At 46.2% G+C, this 18,160-nt stretch overlaps 1 protein-coding gene across 13 annotated transcripts in view; it reads right to left on the reverse strand.

Moving 5' to 3' along the window:
• LOC139573661 (regulating synaptic membrane exocytosis protein 2-like) overlaps nt 1–18,160 on the reverse strand; it is a 213,728-nt gene that overhangs the window by 132,710 nt on the left and 62,858 nt on the right. For 2 of the 13 annotated variants that reach the window (XM_071397370.1, XM_071397369.1), the window contains exon 1: nt 14,602–15,193. The exons of 7 other annotated variants lie outside the window; for them this stretch is intronic. In XM_071397370.1, coding sequence (XP_071253471.1) covers nt 14,602–14,723 — 122 coding nt within the window. In that variant the 5' untranslated portion in view covers nt 14,724–15,193. Of the gene's footprint in view, nt 1–14,601; nt 15,195–18,160 lie in introns of those variants that run through there. 4 more of the 13 variants (XM_071397368.1, XM_071397376.1, XM_071397378.1 and 1 more) reach the window with 4 other exon arrangements.

Genomic DNA, 18,160 nt, shown 5'->3' on the forward strand with positions numbered 1-18,160 from the left:
AGGGCTGGGACTGGGGTATAAGGCTGGAGCTGGGGTTGGGGCTTGAGTATAGGGCTAGGGCTGGGGTATAAGGCTGGAGCTGGGGTTGGGGCTTGAGTATAGGGCTAGGGCTGGGGTATAAGGCTGGAGCTGGGTTTGGGGCTTGAGTATAGGGCTAGGGATGGGGTATAAGGCTGGAGCTGGGGTTGGGGCTTGAGTATAGGGCTGGGACTGGGGTATAAGGCTGGAGCTGGGGTTGGGGTTTGAGTATAGGGCTGGGACTGGGGTATAAGGCTGGAGCTGGGGTTGGGGTTTGAGTATAGGGCTAGGGCTAGGGCTGGGGTATAAGGCTGGAGCTGGGGTTGGGGCTTGAGTATAGGGCTAGGGCTGGGGTATAAGGCTGGAGCTGGGGTTGGGGCTTGAGTATAGGGCTAGGGCTGGGGTATAAGGCTGGAGCTGGGGTTGGGGCTTGAGTATAGGGCTAGGGCTGGGGTATAAGGCTGGAGCTGGGGTTGGGGCTTGAGTATAGGGCTAGGGCTGGGGTATAAGGCTGGAGCTGGGGTTGGGGCTTGAGTATAGGGCTAGGGCTGGGGTATAAGGCTGGAGCTGGGGTTGGGGCTTGAGTATAGGGCTAGGGCTGGGGTATAAGGCTGGAGCTGGGGTTGGGGCTTGAGTATAGGGCTGGGACTGGGGTATAAGGCTGGAGCTGGGGTTGGGGCTTGAGTATAGGGCTGGGACTGGGGTATAAGGCTGGAGCTGGGGTTGGGGCTTGAGTATAGGGCTAGGGCTGGGGTATAAGGCTGGAGCTGGGGTTGGGGCTTGAGTATAGGGCTAGGGCTGGGGTATAAGGCTGGAGCTGGGTTTGGGGCTTGAGTATAGGGCTAGGGCTGGGGTATAAGGCTGGAGCTGGGGTTGGGGCTTGAGTATAGGGCTGGGACTGGGGTATAAGGCTGGAGCTGGGGTTGGGGTTTGAGTATAGGGCTGGGACTGGGGTATAAGGCTGGAGCTGGGGTTGGGGTTTGAGTATAGGGCTAGGGCTAGGGCTGGGGTATAAGGCTGGAGCTGGGGTTGGGGCTTGAGTATAGGGCTAGGGCTGGGGTATAAGGCTGGAGCTGGGGTTGGGGCTTGAGTATAGGGCTAGGGCTGGGGTATAAGGCTGGAGCTGGGGTTGGGGCTTGAGTATAGGGCTAGGGCTGGGGTATAAGGCTGGAGCTGGGGTTGGGGCTTGAGTATAGGGCTAGGGCTGGGGTATAAGGCTGGAGCTGGGGTTGGGGCTTGAGTATAGGGCTAGGGCTGGGGTATAAGGCTGGAGCTGGGGTTGGGGCTTGAGTATAGGGCTAGGGCTGGGGTATAAGGCTGGAGCTGGGGTTGGGGCTTGAGTATAGGGCTAGGGCTGGGGTATAAGGCTGGAGCTGGGGTTGGGGCTTGAGTATAGGGCTAGGGCTGGGGTATAAGGCTGGAGCTGGGGTTGGGGCTTGAGTATAGGGCTAGGGCTGGGGTATAAGGCTGGAGCTGGGGTTGGGGCTTGAGTATAGGGCTGGGACTGGGGTATAAGGCTGGAGCTGGGGTTGGGGCTTGAGTATAGGGCTGGGACTGGGGTATAAGGCTGGAGCTGGGGTTGGGGCTTGAGTATAGGGCTAGGGCTGGGGTATAAGGCTGGAGCTGGGGTTGGGGCTTGAGTATAGGGCTAGGGCTGGGGTATAAGGCTGGAGCTGGGTTTGGGGCTTGAGTATAGGGCTAGGGCTGGGGTATAAGGCTGGAGCTGGGGTTGGGGCTTGAGTATAGGGCTGGGACTGGGGTATAAGGCTGGAGCTGGGGTTGGGGTTTGAGTATAGGGCTGGGACTGGGGTATAAGGCTGGAGCTGGGGTTGGGGTTTGAGTATAGGGCTAGGGCTAGGGCTGGGGTATAAGGCTGGAGCTGGGGTTGGGGCTTGAGTATAGGGCTAGGGCTTGGGTATAAGGCTGGAGCTGGGGTTGGGGCTTGAGAATAGGGCTAGGGCTGGGGTATAAGGCTGGAGCTGGGGTTGGGGCTTGAGTATAGGGCTAGGGCTGGGGTATAAGGCTGGAGCTGGGGTTGGGGCTTGAGTATAGGGCTAGGGCTGGGGTATAAGGCTGGAGCTGGGGTTGGGGCTTGAGTATAGGGCTAGGGCTGGGGTATAAGGCTGGAGCTGGGGTTGGGGCTTGAGTATAGGGCTAGGGCTGGGGTATAAGGCTGGAGCTGGGGTTGGGGCTTGAGTATAGGGCTAGGGCTGGGGTATAAGGCTGGAGCTGGGTTTGGGGCTTGAGTATAGGGCTAGGGCTGGGGTATAAGGCTGGAGCTGGGGTTGGGGCTTGAGTATAGGGCTGGGACTGGGGTATAAGGCTGGAGCTGGGGTTGGGGTTTGAGTATAGGGCTGGGACTGGGGTATAAGGCTGGAGCTGGGGTTGGGGTTTGAGTATAGGGCTAGGGCTAGGGCTGGGGTATAAGGCTGGAGCTGGGGTTGGGGCTTGAGTATAGGGCTAGGGCTGGGGTATAAGGCTGGAGCTGGGGTTGGGGCTTGAGTATAGGGCTAGGGCTGGGGTATAGGTGTCTGGGCTTCTTTTCACAGGGGCTGCACTGCACACGTACAACACCTACCCTATACATGCATTTCAATAGAGGCACTACATACAGTACAGTACAGTAACCAGGTTACGAATCCTGAGTTATTAGCCAATCCGTTCTACTTCCACAGCAAACCAGTCCATCAAGGCAATGGGAAGCTTCCACAAGGTCATGTGACTCATCTTCTTATACACTCCCCAATGGCAGCTCAGCAAGTACCAAGGTCCCTCACTTCCAACAAAGAACCCAGGCAACAGCCACACACACACACACACTACACAGCATACACACCCTGTCTGGAAACGCACAGTTAACGTACAGCTTGAAGGTTCCATAAATAAATAATCTGTTTCTTTATTTACCAGGTCCTCTAGTGCCCTTTGGAGAGCACACTCAGAATACTACTACTGAAAATAAATGAATAAAATGTCACCACTGAATCTAGTCCATATTCCAGTGGAGAACAGGCAGTCCAGGAGAACCAACTACAATGAAAACCAGGAAAATCAACTCGTATTAGAACCAGGAGAACCAGCTAGTATGAGAACTGGCCAAACCAATTGGTAAGAGAACAAGGAGAATCAACTAGTACTAGAACCAGGAGAACCAGGCGAACCACCTAGTATGAGAACCAGGAGAACCAGCTAGTATGTAAACCAGGAAAATAAATTGGTATGAGTACCAGGAGAAAGAGCTAGTATGAGAACCAGGAGAATCAACTAGTATTAGAAGCAGGAGAATCAGGTAGTATGAGAAGCAGGAGAATCAACTAGTATTAGAAGCAGGAGAAGCAGGTAGTATTAGAAGCAGGAGAATCAGGTAGTATTAGAAGCAGGAGAATCAGGTAGTATTAGAAGCAGGAGAATCAGGTAGTATTAGAAGCAGGAGAATCAGGTAGTATTAGAAGCAGGATAATCAGGTAATATGAGAAGCAGGAGAATCAGGTAGTATGAGAACCAGGAGAATCAGGTAGTATGAGAAGCAGGAGAATCAGGTAGTATTAGAAGCAGGAGAATCAGGTAGTATTAGAAGCAGGAGAATCAGGTAGTATTAGAAGCAGGAGAATCAGGTAGTATTAGAAGCAGGAGAATCAGGTAGTATTAGAAGCAGGAGAATCAGGTAGTATTAGAAGCAGGAGAATCAGGTAGTATTAGAAGCAGGAGAATCAGGTAGTATTAGAAGCAGGAGAATCAGGTAGTATTAGAAGCAGGAGAATCAGGTAGTATTAGAAGCAGGAGAATCAGGTAATATGAGAAGCAGGAGAATCAGGTAGTATGAGAACCAGGAGAATCAGGTAGTATGAGAAGCAGGAGAATCAGGTAGTATGAGAAGCAGCCCTACAAGGTGATTGGTGACTAACTAGTGCTGTGTAGTCAGTAGAGATTAAAACACAGTCACGCTTCAATGGATTTTTCCAGATTTGGAAAATCATTAACTAAAATAAGGAAATGTTTGTCCTGATTGGTCCTGATTGGTTTGGTTTGGATAAAGTATAGTATAGGATAAAGTATAGGGCTAGTTACTGCCAAGCTGCCTCACACTTACCTCATTACCATGAGATACATTACAGTATGTTACAAACTCTATCTCTCTGGCTGTGGGACAGGAACCTTCTAGAAACTTGTGATCTGATGAGCCCTCTAGAACCTTGAACCGTATGTGATCTGATCTGATGAGCTCTCTAGAATCTTATGTGATCTGATCTGATGGGCTCTCTAGAACCTTATGAGATCTGATATATGAGCCTTCTAGAACCTTCTAGAACATAAGCTCTTCAGTATGGCATAGACCTTTAGTAAGCAAACCATGCTCATGTAGGTGCCCATATTCTGAAGGAGACTGTGTGAGTAGTAACTAGCAACTCATATTGAGGAAAAATACACAGCAATTATGCAACAAAGCAAAAACATATGAGGAAAACATGAAGGAGCCCCATTTCATTTCAGTGTTTTCAATTTAAATGTAGCCTTGTTCCACACCGGTAAGCATTGGATATTGCCTCTGCCCTCTGCCTCGGTCACAGTTTAAGATAACCACTACAGGATCTATTTTTAACAGCCATCAATTATAAAAAATGTATTCTAGTAAGAGTGACTGGGGTGTGTGTGTGTTCCATGCTTTTCCAAAGGTGTATTGGAGGACAGTGTATTGTCCGGTCCTCCACTTGCCAATTCAGACCAGAGTTTCATCAACAAGGCATGGTCAAGTACCTCTCCAAAAGCTGTTTCTTCCTGTCACACTGTAGGCATTACCATGGTCTGACTGTATATTGCATGTCACAAATACAGAGGTAGTTGTATAGTGCTGGAGGCCAATGAAAGGAAGGTTAAGTGTGTGTCCCAAATGGCACTGTACCTCCCTATATAGTGCACTACTTTTGACCAGAGCTTTTGACCTATGGGCCCTTGTCAAAAGTAGTGCACTATAAAGGGAATAGGGTGCCATTTGGGGGACACAAAGCACTCTCCAATTACATATAGCGGGCAAGGGAAACTAAGGCCATGCATCCAGGTCAAACCTACAGTGGCCAAGCCAACACAATGCATCTATCTGAACGCATTATCAGCTCCAAACATACAGTACTTACAATACAATTTACTGATTTCATCTTAACTCTCTCACTATGCAAGCTGCAACAGCCTGAAGAACGCAAACTATGGGCCCTGGTCAAAAGTAGTGCACTAAATAGGGAATAGGGTGCCATTTGGGATGCATCCAGGGTGTAGGAGGAGGGGGTGTGGATGGGGTGGGGCCGGCCATACAGGGGAGGGGAGGTGGGGAGTTTCATCCACAGATATCCTATAAATCACTTCTGAATGTAAGTGTGGTATATTATATGTGAGTTTTACATGTTATTCTGTGTGTAGTTCCAGCCCTGTCACAGCTCCAGTGGTGGGCGGTTGGGCTGCCGTGGAAGTTTCTCCTGGAAGGCCACCAAGATGGCCCCTGCTGTATGGCCCAGGGCAGGACATGCATGCATAAGGCCCATCCCGACCCTCACACTCACTCTCTGTCTGTCTGAGAGATGGGAGCTCCCACATGCTACAGATGGATATCACTTGTGGAAACATCGAACAACCTCAGCTGAGTACATATTTCGCCCGGTGCCAGAAAGCAAACAAATACACTGATATGGCAGAGGCTGTGGTTTGGAAGAGACATGTCTTTTGCAAGTCCTTGTCTGTGGGCCTACATCTACTGCAGCAATGACTTGGGTTCCTCATGAGATCCAACTGCTATAATCTAATAAAGGTGAGGGACCTCCAGTCCACATTGACTCCTGTGTCCAGCAGTCCATAAGCCTGTTCCCAGCACGCTTTTATGCTGTCTTGCCAAATCCTATGACAATGACTATAGTAGTTGGCAAAACAGCATAAACTGATCTGGGAACAGGCCAGCAGTCCACTGCCTGAATCAGTGAATCCTCCCTGCCTTTGCAAAGCCCTTCCAGTGCCCCACACAACAGAGTACACGGCAATGACCTGTACATGACAAGTTAATGGTAATTGTTTGGGACAGGGCCTCTGATACATGCTGGCTGGCAGTGATCTTAAAAGCCCTGGAAGAGAGAGGCTTGAGTTTGAAAATCGTTTAATCTTTGACAACAGTTATCTTCAAATTCCAAAATGCACTTGAAATCTAGTTGGAGTGGTCTAGTGGAAGTAAGTTGAGTGTACAGTAGGTGACAAGAAGATTCTTTTTTTTTTACTGACAAACTGTGCAGAGAACTTCGCCATAAAGCAGGGGGGGGGGCTGCATTGTAAAAAAATCAACATCATCTTCAAAGTCTGCTTCCTTCCTTCCTCTCTCACCACCACCACCGGAGATCAACTGCTATCCTAAAACCTAATGAACTAGTAAACACACTGAATTAAATTCATATTATATGCAGCTTCATTAATGCTGGGCAGGCAGCAGTCTCCAGAAATAACAGAGGGGAGGGGAGGACAGGAGAGGTGGTGTTGCTCCCTCCATGTTTACTCAGCATAAGCCTGCCAGGAAGAGGATCTTTTGATTACTTCTCAGCAGCCCCTCTCACCCTCTTCCCTCTCCTCCTGACACCCAGGCTCGTTGAATCCTCTCACAGACCAGTTCATTTGCAACACAAATGGAGAACGGAGTCTTAAATGTACACGTGCGGGGGAGACTGAGACAGAGACAGAGAGCCTACCACAGTGCATCATAGTGCAATGATTGCAAAATATGGCAATAATTAGTCTCATTGAGCCTCCAAATCAATATCGTAGAAGAGGATTGGAGTGGGGCTAGGAGTTTTATTTTACCAGGGAAGATATATTCAGACCTAGGTCTCTTTTTTAATGTGCCCTGCACAATACAACATAATTATACACAAAATATACACTAAAATACAAAAACACAGTCATGGGAAGCACGTGTAAAACATCACAGATCACGCAGAAAAACAGTTACATTCCTCCACAAAAAAGTCCCCATTCAGTACTCTAATGTGCCCAAATGTCACCAGAACATTAAGGTGAAATGTATTTAGAATTTTATTCCAGCAATACGGTGCTTTAAAACTAAAAGCAGATGTAGCTCATTGGATGGAAGCAGATGTAGCTCACTGGATGGAAGCAGATGTAGCTCACTGGATGGAAGCAGATGTAGCTCACTGGATGGAAGCAGATGTAGCTCACTGGATGGAAGCAGATATAGCTCACTGGATGGAAGCAGATGTAGCTCACTGGATGGAAGCAGATGTAGCTCACTGGATGGAAGCAGATGTAGCTCACTGGATGGAAGCAGATGTAGCTCACTGGATGGAAGCAGATGTAGCTCACTGGATGGAAGCAGATGTAGCTCACTGGATGGAAGCAGATGTAGCTCACTGGATGGAAGCAGATGTAGCTCACTGGATGGAAGCAGATGTAGCTCACTGGATGGAAGCAGATGTAGCTCACTGGATGGAAGCAGATGTAGCTCACTGGATGGAAGCAGATGTAGCTCACTGGATGGAAGCAGATGTAGCTCACTGGATGGAGATGTTTAGATGAAGATTTGTTGATTGTTTCTTTATCACGTTGGTTCTCATGTATTTCTGGGAAATTGAATAAATCTGAGCATGAAATGGAAATGAAATTGGGTCAAAGCCAGAGAATTGTGGGTATTCATCAGATAACAAAAAATATGATGTTGCGCCATTTGGTTCATTGTGAATTTATTCAGTGATTTTAAAAAGGGAGCAGTGTTTAGGGTAACACACACACACACAGCCACATACACACAAACACAGTAAGTGTTGATTCTATTTCATGTGAGCTAACGAGGCTTGATGTGGTGATAACTGTCACGCCCTGACCGTAGAGAGCTTTTTATGTCTCTATTTTGGTTTGTTCAGGGTGTGATTTGGTTGGGCATTCTATGTTCATTTTCTATGTTTTGTATTTCTTTGTTGTTTGGCCGGGTGTGGTTCTCAATCAGAGGCAGCTGTCTATCGTTGTCTCTGATTGAGAACCATATTTAGGTAGCTTTTTCCCACGTGGTTTTTGTGGGTAGTTGTTTTCTGTTTTGTGTCTGCACCAGACAGAACTGTTTCGTGTTGTTCTATTTTTGTTATTTTGTCTCCGTGTTCAGTTTTAATTAAAAAAGCATGAACACTTAACACGCTGCGCTTTGGTCCACACCTTCTTCAACAGACGATCGTTAGAATAACTTTCCACTTGGCAGGGACGAATGTGTCTCAGATGTGTCATGAGTGTGTGTATGCGTGTGTGTTTGCAGGCGTGAGTGTGCGATAATCACATGTGAAAAAATATATAGTTAGAACAAAATTATAATTATAATTTGGTAGGTGCTTATATATTTTGTTCTGTTTCACACATTTACAAGTGTGTATTATACGCATGTGTGATGTTTTTTTGCATATCCCACTCCCCCTGAGACAAGGGGTTAAGTGCCTTGCTCAAGGGCACATCGGCAGATTTTTCACCTTGTCGGCTCGGGGATTCAAACTAGTGACCTCTCAGTTAATGGCCCAATGTTCTAACTGCTAGGGTACCAGCCACCCTATATTAACTACATTTATCATAAATGCCTTATGACATTGACAATCAACTTCACGTCAACACATATAAGTACACCACATCCATACATGCAGTGTTTGCAATTTCTCTCTATATTGAAGAAAAAGAACAGGATGAAATCAGACATCTGGTTCACAGCTGAAAGAGAAGCTTTTCAAATAAGAAATGCCCCTTTGGGACAGGTTTCGAATTCATGAACACACACACAACTTAGAGATGCCCCTCTCATACACACACACACAACTTAGAGATGCCCCTCTCATACACACACACACAACTTAGAGATGCCCCTCTCATTCACACACACACAACTTAGAGATGTTCCTCTCATACACACACACACAACTTAGAGATGCCCCTCTCATACATACACACACACAACTTAGAGATGCCCCTCTCATACACACACACACAAATGCACACACCACTTTGAATGCCACTCAGCCACCCTCTTTTCATGACAGTCCCATCAGCCGGATGAGACAGAGTTTGGGACCTCAGGCAGTGGAGGATGTCCGTACAATACACATCCACTAAAGAAGGCCTGAAAAGCCCCCTTGCTGGGCTTTACTGAAATGTTACTATTCCTGGCCATTAATGACATAATAAAGCTGATGCTTACACACACAAACACACACTCGGTCCTTTTGAGAGAATCAGTGTCGCTGTGTGAGCATGAAAGAACCCAGATGTCCCTGTCACATTCGGAGACTGTCCTCTGTTGTCTATTTCTTGTTGTGCTCCCTGTTCGCGCCACGACCCCTCTGTGTGCTTCGCTTTCCTCGAGGATAATGGCCGTTCCTAGGTGTAGCAGCACTATAGGTATTTTTGTTTGTGTGGTGTGCATTCTTGACATCATGTGTACTCTACTAGGCGAGCACTGCTATCCTGTGACCAACTACAAACAGCAATTGAACCTCGTTGCTTTATAACCCTTGTTCTTGTGCCTATGGATGGGTGGCTCTCTATCTATATCCCTTCCCGTTTTCCACATTTTGTTACGTTACAGCCTCATTCTAAAATGTATTAAATAAAAACATTTCCTCATCAATCTACACATAATACCCCATAATGACAAAGTGAAAACAGGTTTTTAGAATGTTTGTTAAGTTATTAAAAAATAAAAATAGAAATACCTTATTTACATAAGTATTCAGACCATTTACTATAAGCCTCAAAATTGAGCTCAGGTTCATCCTGTTTCCATTGATCATCCTTGAGATGTTTCTACAACTTGATTGGAGTCCACCTGTGGTAAATTAATTTGATTGGACATGATTTGGAAAGGCTCACACATCTGTCTATATAAGGTCCCACAGTTGACAGTACATGTCAGAGCAAAATCCAAGCCATGAGGTCGAAAGAATTGTCTGTAGAGCTCCGACACAGGATTGTGTCGAGGCACAGATCTAGGGAAGGGTACCAAAAAATGTCTGCAGCATTGAATGTCCCCAAGAACACAGTGTCCTCCATCATTCTTGAATGGAACAAGTTTGGAACCACCAAGACCCTTCCTAGAGATGGCCGCCCGGCCAAACTGAGCAATCGGGGGCCTTGGTCAGGGAGGTGACCAAGAACCCGATGGTCACTCTGACAGAGCTCCAGAGTTCCTCTGTGAAGATGGGAGAACCTTCTAGAAGGACAACCATCTTTGCAGCACTCCATCAATCAGGCATTTATGGTAGAGTGGCCAGACGGAAGCCACTCCTCAGTAAAAGAGCCCGCTTGGAGTTTGCCAAAAGGCATCTAAAGGACACTCAGAACATTAAAAACAAGATTATCTGGTATGATAAAACTAAGATTTAACTCTTTGGCCTGAATGCCAAGCGTCACGTTTGGAGGAAACCTGGAGGAAACCTGGCATCATCCCTACAGTGAAGCATGGTGGTGGCGGCATCATGCTGTGGGGATGTTTTTCAGTGGCAGGGACATACCCAAGAGATCTATCTGTAAGAGCAGAGCATATGGATTCCCACTCTGGTCTCTTATACCCTTATTCCCTATTTCCTATACTGTATTAGTTCACTATTTTTGGATAGAGCCCTTATACGTAGTGCACTATGTAGGGAATAGGGTACAAATGAGACTTGTTCACAGTCAGATGGCAGAGTCCCAAAGCTGCAGCCTGTCTGTCTATCTCTTTTCTATCTTTGTCACTATGATGACTGATGCCTGTGTATCTCAGCCTCCTCCTCCTCCGCTCCTCTCTTATCTCCTGCCTCCTCATCTCTTCTTATTTTATATTCTGCTTTTTCATCCTCCTCCTCATGTCAACCTCTCTAGACTCAACCCCAATCCCCTGATCCACACACTGTGTATTCCCCTCCATCTTCCCACTCACCACTTCACTAACCTCTTGCTAGAAGAAGCAGAAGAACAAGAGAGAGAGAGTGAGGGAGAGTGAGAGAGACAGACAGAGTGAGAGAGATTCAGAGTGTGAGCGAGAGAGCGAGAGAGGGAGGGGGAAGGAGGGCTTCCCTGGTTCCAGACCAGACCAGGCTAACACCAGGATTAACAGATAGGGGACACCTCATCCCCTCTATTGATTAGTACTGAGCGATTAACCGACATTTCGGTGATTTGGGGGTTTTAAACAACTAATTGACCAACATTGGTTCAATTATTTAAATTCCATTTCATTTGTTTTTTTCCATAAGCTCAATGAGCACATTTTGCAGTTTCTGAGATAAATCAGATCAACCCTGAACTGTGCGATGTAGTAGGGAGTTGTAGTTTCCAACAGGCCAATATTCTACACAGTTTAGTGCAGAAACCCTGGTAATTAACTACAATGACCATAATTGCACCTACATGTCAAGTACGTTTCTTTTACGCCTGCTACCTAAAAGAAAGAAGAATGCGCGATCGAGAGGGATAGAACAGCTGCTTCGTGAGGTATCTCTACCTGAAAATATATGATTTAAGTGATTGATAGTTGCTATTCAGCAGTCATTAAAGTATGTCTTATGTACTTTGAAGAACCACTAAAACAGTGATTTTGTCAGACAGCATGGGCAGCAGCTCTATAGAGATGAGATGATGACTTGGAATTAAATAATAAAGTCATCAAATAAAACAAATGTAATATACACAACAACAGAAATATTTTATTCAAGTAAAGTAATTTTAATAAATGATGGTTAATAAAGCAGTAATGGGCAGTGACTAACATCATGGGACTTTTATAAATTGTTTTATTCTTTGTTATTACAGCATTCAACCCACATAATGCATAGCAGATTTAATGTTTTTTTTTAAACTAGCGAAAAACATGATTTAAAAAAAAACATGTATCAAACCGAAACCAACTGACGTCAAAAAGCACTAGGAACTACTATTGATCAAACATAATTACCATGGCACCCTCAATACTGGCGGAAAGGAGGGAGAAAGTAAAATGATGATTGAGGTCGATGACTAACTGAGTGACGGAGAGCACAGTGAAGAGCAGGCCATGCTGACTGGACTGTGTAGTTCTGACACGGTCCATGGCTTCATGTGACGAAACACATGATAATAAACTGATAATAAACAAACTGGTACATGGTGAGGTTGAAAACATAGTAGTTTGGGGGGGGGGGTGTATTGAATGAACTTATTATATTCCAATAATGCTGAAAAACCTCTATTATGCAGTGATCAGGCTTGACATCAGCTGCATGTGTTGCTTTTGGTCAGAGGCAAGTGTTTCCTGGAACCTGTCAACCCAATGGGTTGATACAGCCCACAGCAGAGAGGAGGAGAGGAGCGACCCCACACCACGCCATGGCGCAGAAGCATTCATTCAGGACTTCTAAGAACAGATTGTGGACACCATTAGAACCTCTACTGACATACACATGAATAATACATAGAGATGGATCTCAAAGCAGAACCCATTAGAGAGAGACAGAGAGAGAGACAGAGAGAGAGAGACAGAGAGAGAGAGAGAGAGAGAGAGAGAGAGAGAGACAGAGAGAGAGAGACAGAGAGAGAGAGAGAGAGAGAGAGAGAGAGAGAGAGAGAGAGAGAGAGAGAGAGAGAGAGAGAGAGAGAGAGAGAGAGAGAGAGAGAGAGAGAGACAGACAGAGAGACACAGAGAGAGAGAGAGAGAGAGAGAGAGAGAGAGAGAGAGAGAGAGAGAGAGAGAGAGAGAGAGAGAGAGAGAGAGAGAGAGAGAAAGAGAGAGAGAGAGAGAGAGAGAGAGAGAGAGAGAGAGAGAGAGAGAGAGAGAGAGAGAGAGAGAGAGAGAGAGAGAGAGAGAGAGAGAAAGACAGAGAAAGAGTCTGCTGTGGTTGGTCAGTGGTTGACATCAGTAGCCTGCAGTCAGTCCCACTACAGTAGTCTCTCAAAATGCAATGTAATGACGTTGAATCAACGTGGAAAACTGATTGGATTTGCCTAAATCCAATGACATGGCGAAATGCTTTGTTCATTTCCCGTTGAATTCACATTAGTTGAAAACTCACAAAATGTCAATCAAAACTTTGACGTTGAACTGACATCTGTGCCCAATGGGTTACTAGAAATCACTGGACAAATTCTACACCGTGAATCATAAGGTTGACAATGGCCCTCGTTCAATCTCTGAGATCCTCTGGGTGCTGATCTAGAATGAGTTTTGCCTTTTAGATCATATGGAATGAGATTATATGGACAGGGGGGACCAGCACTCCTTCTCTGAGACTCTTTATGAATATGGGCCTTGAGGAACAGTGACAGTCTCTTGATCTTGTATCAAGTGGTCATGATTTAGTTGGTCCTTTAATATACAGTACAGTATGCTGACAGGTCAATGTCTGTCCTCCAGTCTTTCCTGTCTCTCCACTGAGGTGTCTGGATGGATATGGGTTAGTTAGGCTACTATCGTATCCTCATATCCTTCTTATAGGCTTAAAGGGACACTTCGGGATTTTGGCAATGAGGCCCTTTATCATAATGGTGTCCACGTGTTCATCTGACTCTGGGGAAGTAGATAAAGGGCCTCGTTGCCAAAATCCCGAAGTATCCCTTTAAATAGTATCAAATGTAAATCTGTCAAATGTGATGATGATGATGACGATTATGATGATGATGATGATAATAGGCTACTGTAGGAACAGATATAGACGGCTGTCTGTGTAAACCACACCACCGTGGCTGAGTGAGTGCGCCGTGCTGTTGGGTATAGGTAATGCGAGGGGGCAGAGCGCTAGCGAGGCCACACTGTGAATTATTTCTGAGGGAGAGGTAAGAAAAAAAGAACATGAGGGAAAGATGCATGTTGTATCTATAGGCTTGTTTCTGGGCCACAAAATGCCTGCTGCGTTTTCTCTTTCCCTGGACTACATCCCATTCTCTGCTGTACATCACACACACATTTGATTACATTTACAGTCATTTCTCCATACTGCATAAGTGTGTAGTGGTTGGGCAGTATTTGTGGTGAATTTCCAAGATTATTTAGCAAAAATAGTATGTATGATATGTACATTACGTTAATTATCTTCAGTGTTTAGCAAGAATCACAGTTACTGTAGGATAATACAAAACTGCTGACATGGCCATGGGGAAAAATCTAGTATTGGTGTGGGTTAGGAATGGAGGTAATTACCATAGCATAGCGTATGAAAGAGGGTCACAAATGACTCAAATGATTCGAGGCTGGAGCAATATTACGACATACCGTAATGTTATCCGCGCAAGCAGGCACAGCAGCCTATGACAGCAGCACACACATGCGGCAGCAGCGGTACATCGAGACAGAAACACACATCTCAGAATTATCACATTTTAGCCGTATTGTTTCACGACCGTTCCATCCAACAACACCCCTCTCTCTCCCTCTCTCTCTCTTTCTCTCTCTCTCTGCGAGGAGGAATATCAACTGCAACTCCCCGGAAGGAAGGCGACGTCTTCGCATAGCCTGCTGCGGATGGATCAATAAGCGAAACCTCCTCTCTTCGAATGCTCCTTTGACATACCAACGGGGGAAGCCCATCATAAATCACACATTCTTACAAAGGAATCACTCACCCGATGTTGCTCAACGCCTGCTCGAATAGCTCCGTCTGCAGAATGTTCTGAGGCGGCGTAAAAGCCTCATTAAAATGGGATAGAACGGAGCTACAAAATTGACGCAATGTATCAAACTGCATTTTCCTCCTTTTTCCTTCGTGTCTTTTATCCTCACTATGGCCCTTTTCCTCAAACACAATACATCCACCTGCGCTGCCTCGCTCTCCGTCCGGACCCGCGTCTGTCTATCTCCAGGGACGCATTAAACGCGAAGACGCCAATCAAGTTCCATATTTCTCCTGATCTTGGTAGAAAGAGTCCTTAAATGAAAAGCAGTCGAGGCTGGAATGTACAGTCATAATGCTCCGAACTTAACCCGACAAAATATAGCGGGCTGTAGCAGGATCTCTTTGCAGTGGAGGTGAGGGGAAAAGCAGCAGCGAGGCATCTTCCAGCAAAGCAAGCTTCACTTACCGGTGCATCAGGGGCAGCCTCATACTCAACTCATATTTCTCTCTGCCTATTAGAGCACGCATACAAACACACACATACATACACACACAACACGCAAGCATTCGTTCACGCACACGCTTGCTGTATCCTTCTCTTTCTCATACTCTGGACCGCGCACGCAGATACAATACATGGGCGCGCAGAGATGCTGTCGTCAGTGCTTTTGCCATATATGACTGCCAACCATCAGCTCTCATAAGTAATAAGGGAGGAGGCCAAGGCATTCTACTTCCTCTGGGAGAGGGGAGATGGGGAGAGAGTCTGAGAAAGGGAAGAGAAATAAAAGGTGGACGAAGGGATTCCAATCTAATGGGCCTGACAGAGTTTACTCACAAATCAGACTGGATGATCCTCAGTGGGAGGACAGGGGAGGTTGTCTACTAACTCCAGCAGCTCATATGGGAGTTACAGACATTAAGCAAAGGGCCATTTAACACAGAATACAAGTAAGTGGCTAGACAGAAATGGCAGGATTGAGTGAAGGCCAGCATGGATGGATGGATGCACAGCATCTGTATAAGAAAGTTATATTCAATTTTATAAACTGGGTGGTTCGAGCCCTGAATTCTGATTGGCTGACAGCCGTAGTATAGCAGACCGTATACCATGGGTATGACAAAACATTTATTTTTACTGCTCTAATTACGTTGGTAAACAGTTTAGAATAGCAATAAGGCACCTCCGGGGTTTGAGATATATGGCCAATATACCACGGCTAAGGGCTGTGTCCAGGCACTCCATGTTGTGTCGTGCTGAAAATATATCACACCCCCTGGCCATATACCACACCCTGTGCCTTATTGCCTAAAGATGCCTAGAGGTGTTTGCACTTCTCTCTGATCAATGGTTTATATAAGGATCAGAATAAACACTAAGCATATGGTTATTCTGTCATTTACACAGAGGTTCATTTGATGAATAAAAGGCGGATTTAATATAATATTAGATCACTTAAACCATAACCCCCAAAACATCCAGATGTAGTGGTGACTTGGTAAACAGGACTGAGGACTCACTACGCCCTCCATGCTGCTGCACTATCAGGCACACCGTAATGCATCTCTGCAGGTGCCTCCACTAGCTTGGGTGGGAAACACACATCTCACTTCATGACACCAATGTAACAAGTAACGGGCTGGATTTAATCTCATGTTGGCTAGCTGTGTTTCTTTTGTCCTGCTAACTAATACAATACTAATGTGCTGAATTTGGTTGGGGCTGGGCTGGGGTATAAGGTTGGGGCTGGGGCTCAGCTGGGGCTAGGGTTGAGGCTGAGCCAGGGTTGGGGCTGGGCTGGGGTATAAGGTTGGGGCTGGGGCTCAGCTGGGGCTAGGGTTGAGGCTGAGCCAGGGTTGGGGCTGGGCTGGGGTATAAGGTTGGGGCTGGGGCTCAGCTGGGGCTAGGGTTGAGGCTGAGCCAGGGTTGGGGCTGGGCTGGGGTATAAGGTTGGGGCTGGGGCTCAGTTGGGGCTAGGGTTGAGGCTGAGCCAGGGTTGGGGCTGGGCTGGGGTATAAGGTTGGGGCTGGGGCTCAGCTGGGGCTAGGGTTGAGGCTGAGCCAGGGTTGGGAATGGGTGGATAAACATGGGAAACCTTGAGAAACACAAGTAGGTAATTATATTCTAATCACAGCCTAATTATTGTTGTTTCATCAGTGTCTCCACACCCTGACTACCTCGTCGTCCTGGATGTTGTGTATCTGTCTGTTCATTTCAATGATGTCTCCGAGACCAAGATAAATGTGACCCTTTCTGAAGTTATTTCACCTTATAAACAGGCTGTCAGCTGGGTTTGTCCTCTTTCTCTTTCAGTGGAATAGATTCTGAGTTCATTTACACATTCTTTAGATTCATGAAAGTGGTTTTTGGTGATTATGCAGTGGGAGTTCTATTTTAAACATCATCACCATTGTCCCCTGAGTTCTCAGACAGGCCGTTTCCGGTTTTGTGTCGCCTCTGAACTCAGTGCTGCCAAAGCCAGAATCGTTCACTGCTACCATTCCCCCTCTCAGCCATAAAGCCAATTAATATAGAGAGAGTCTCCGAACAACACAGTGAGCTCTGAGCTCACATCCCACAGCCTGATCTAACTGCTAATCAAATACAACACCCTCAGAATTAACTAGGTTGGCTGTGAGATGCTGTGTGTGTGTGTGTGTGTGTGTGTGTGTGTGTGTGTGTGTGTGTGTGTGTGTGTGTGTGTGTGTGTGTGTGTGTGTGTGTGTGTGTGTGTGTGTGCGTGTGCGTGTGTGCGTGTGCGTGTGTTTATTTTGCTGAATTCTGTTAAATAGTGAGAATGCTCATTGTTAAAATGCAGATTGCTTCATAGCAGCTAGTTAGTTCCAACACATTGTTCCTTTAAAACCTTATAAGGTAAAACAGTTTCAATAAATTATACTCTGCTAGACAGGTCCCAGAGTCCTACTCCAATATCTGTTTGAATATGTCCTAAATGGCACCCTATTCCCGTTATACTGCACTACTTTTGACCAGAAGTGCACTACTTTTCACCAGAAGCAGAAACCCATCACATTTCTTAATATTTGTGACCAACAGTCAACTGCCAAGTGGGCAGAATATTGTCAATATTGTTCTCTGTCAATATTGTCAATATTAATCTTTCCCTTACTGTGTGTCTGGGAGTAAAAAGAGCCCAACACAAGGTCGTAATGGAAGGGAGAGGACACATGCTTAATGAGTTGTGTCTCTAACCCCAGAGTGGCTACAATACGGTAAAGGCTTGTTTGTCCCAGTGCTAGACTAGGGGGGACGCGGCCCATCAGGTACACCTTTACAAGGTCGACAGAGGAACAGGCGGAGGAGGAATGGGGTCGAGTGAAACACACCTCCTGTGTGTGTGTGTGTGTGTGTGTGTGTGTGTGTGTGTGTGTGTGTGTGTGTGTGTGTGTGTGTGTGTGTGTGTGTGTGTGTGTGTGTGTGTGTGTGTGTGTGTGTGTGTGTGTGTGTGTGAGTGGACGTGTTTAACTATTCTTGTGGGGACCAGAAGTCCCTACAAGAATAGTAAACGAACAAAAAGTTGACCAGCTGGGGACATTTTGTTAGTCTC

The sequence above is a fragment of the Salvelinus alpinus genome, chromosome 4 (assembly GCF_045679555.1).
Source record: "Salvelinus alpinus chromosome 4, SLU_Salpinus.1, whole genome shotgun sequence".
NCBI lineage: Eukaryota > Metazoa > Chordata > Actinopteri > Salmoniformes > Salmonidae > Salvelinus > Salvelinus alpinus.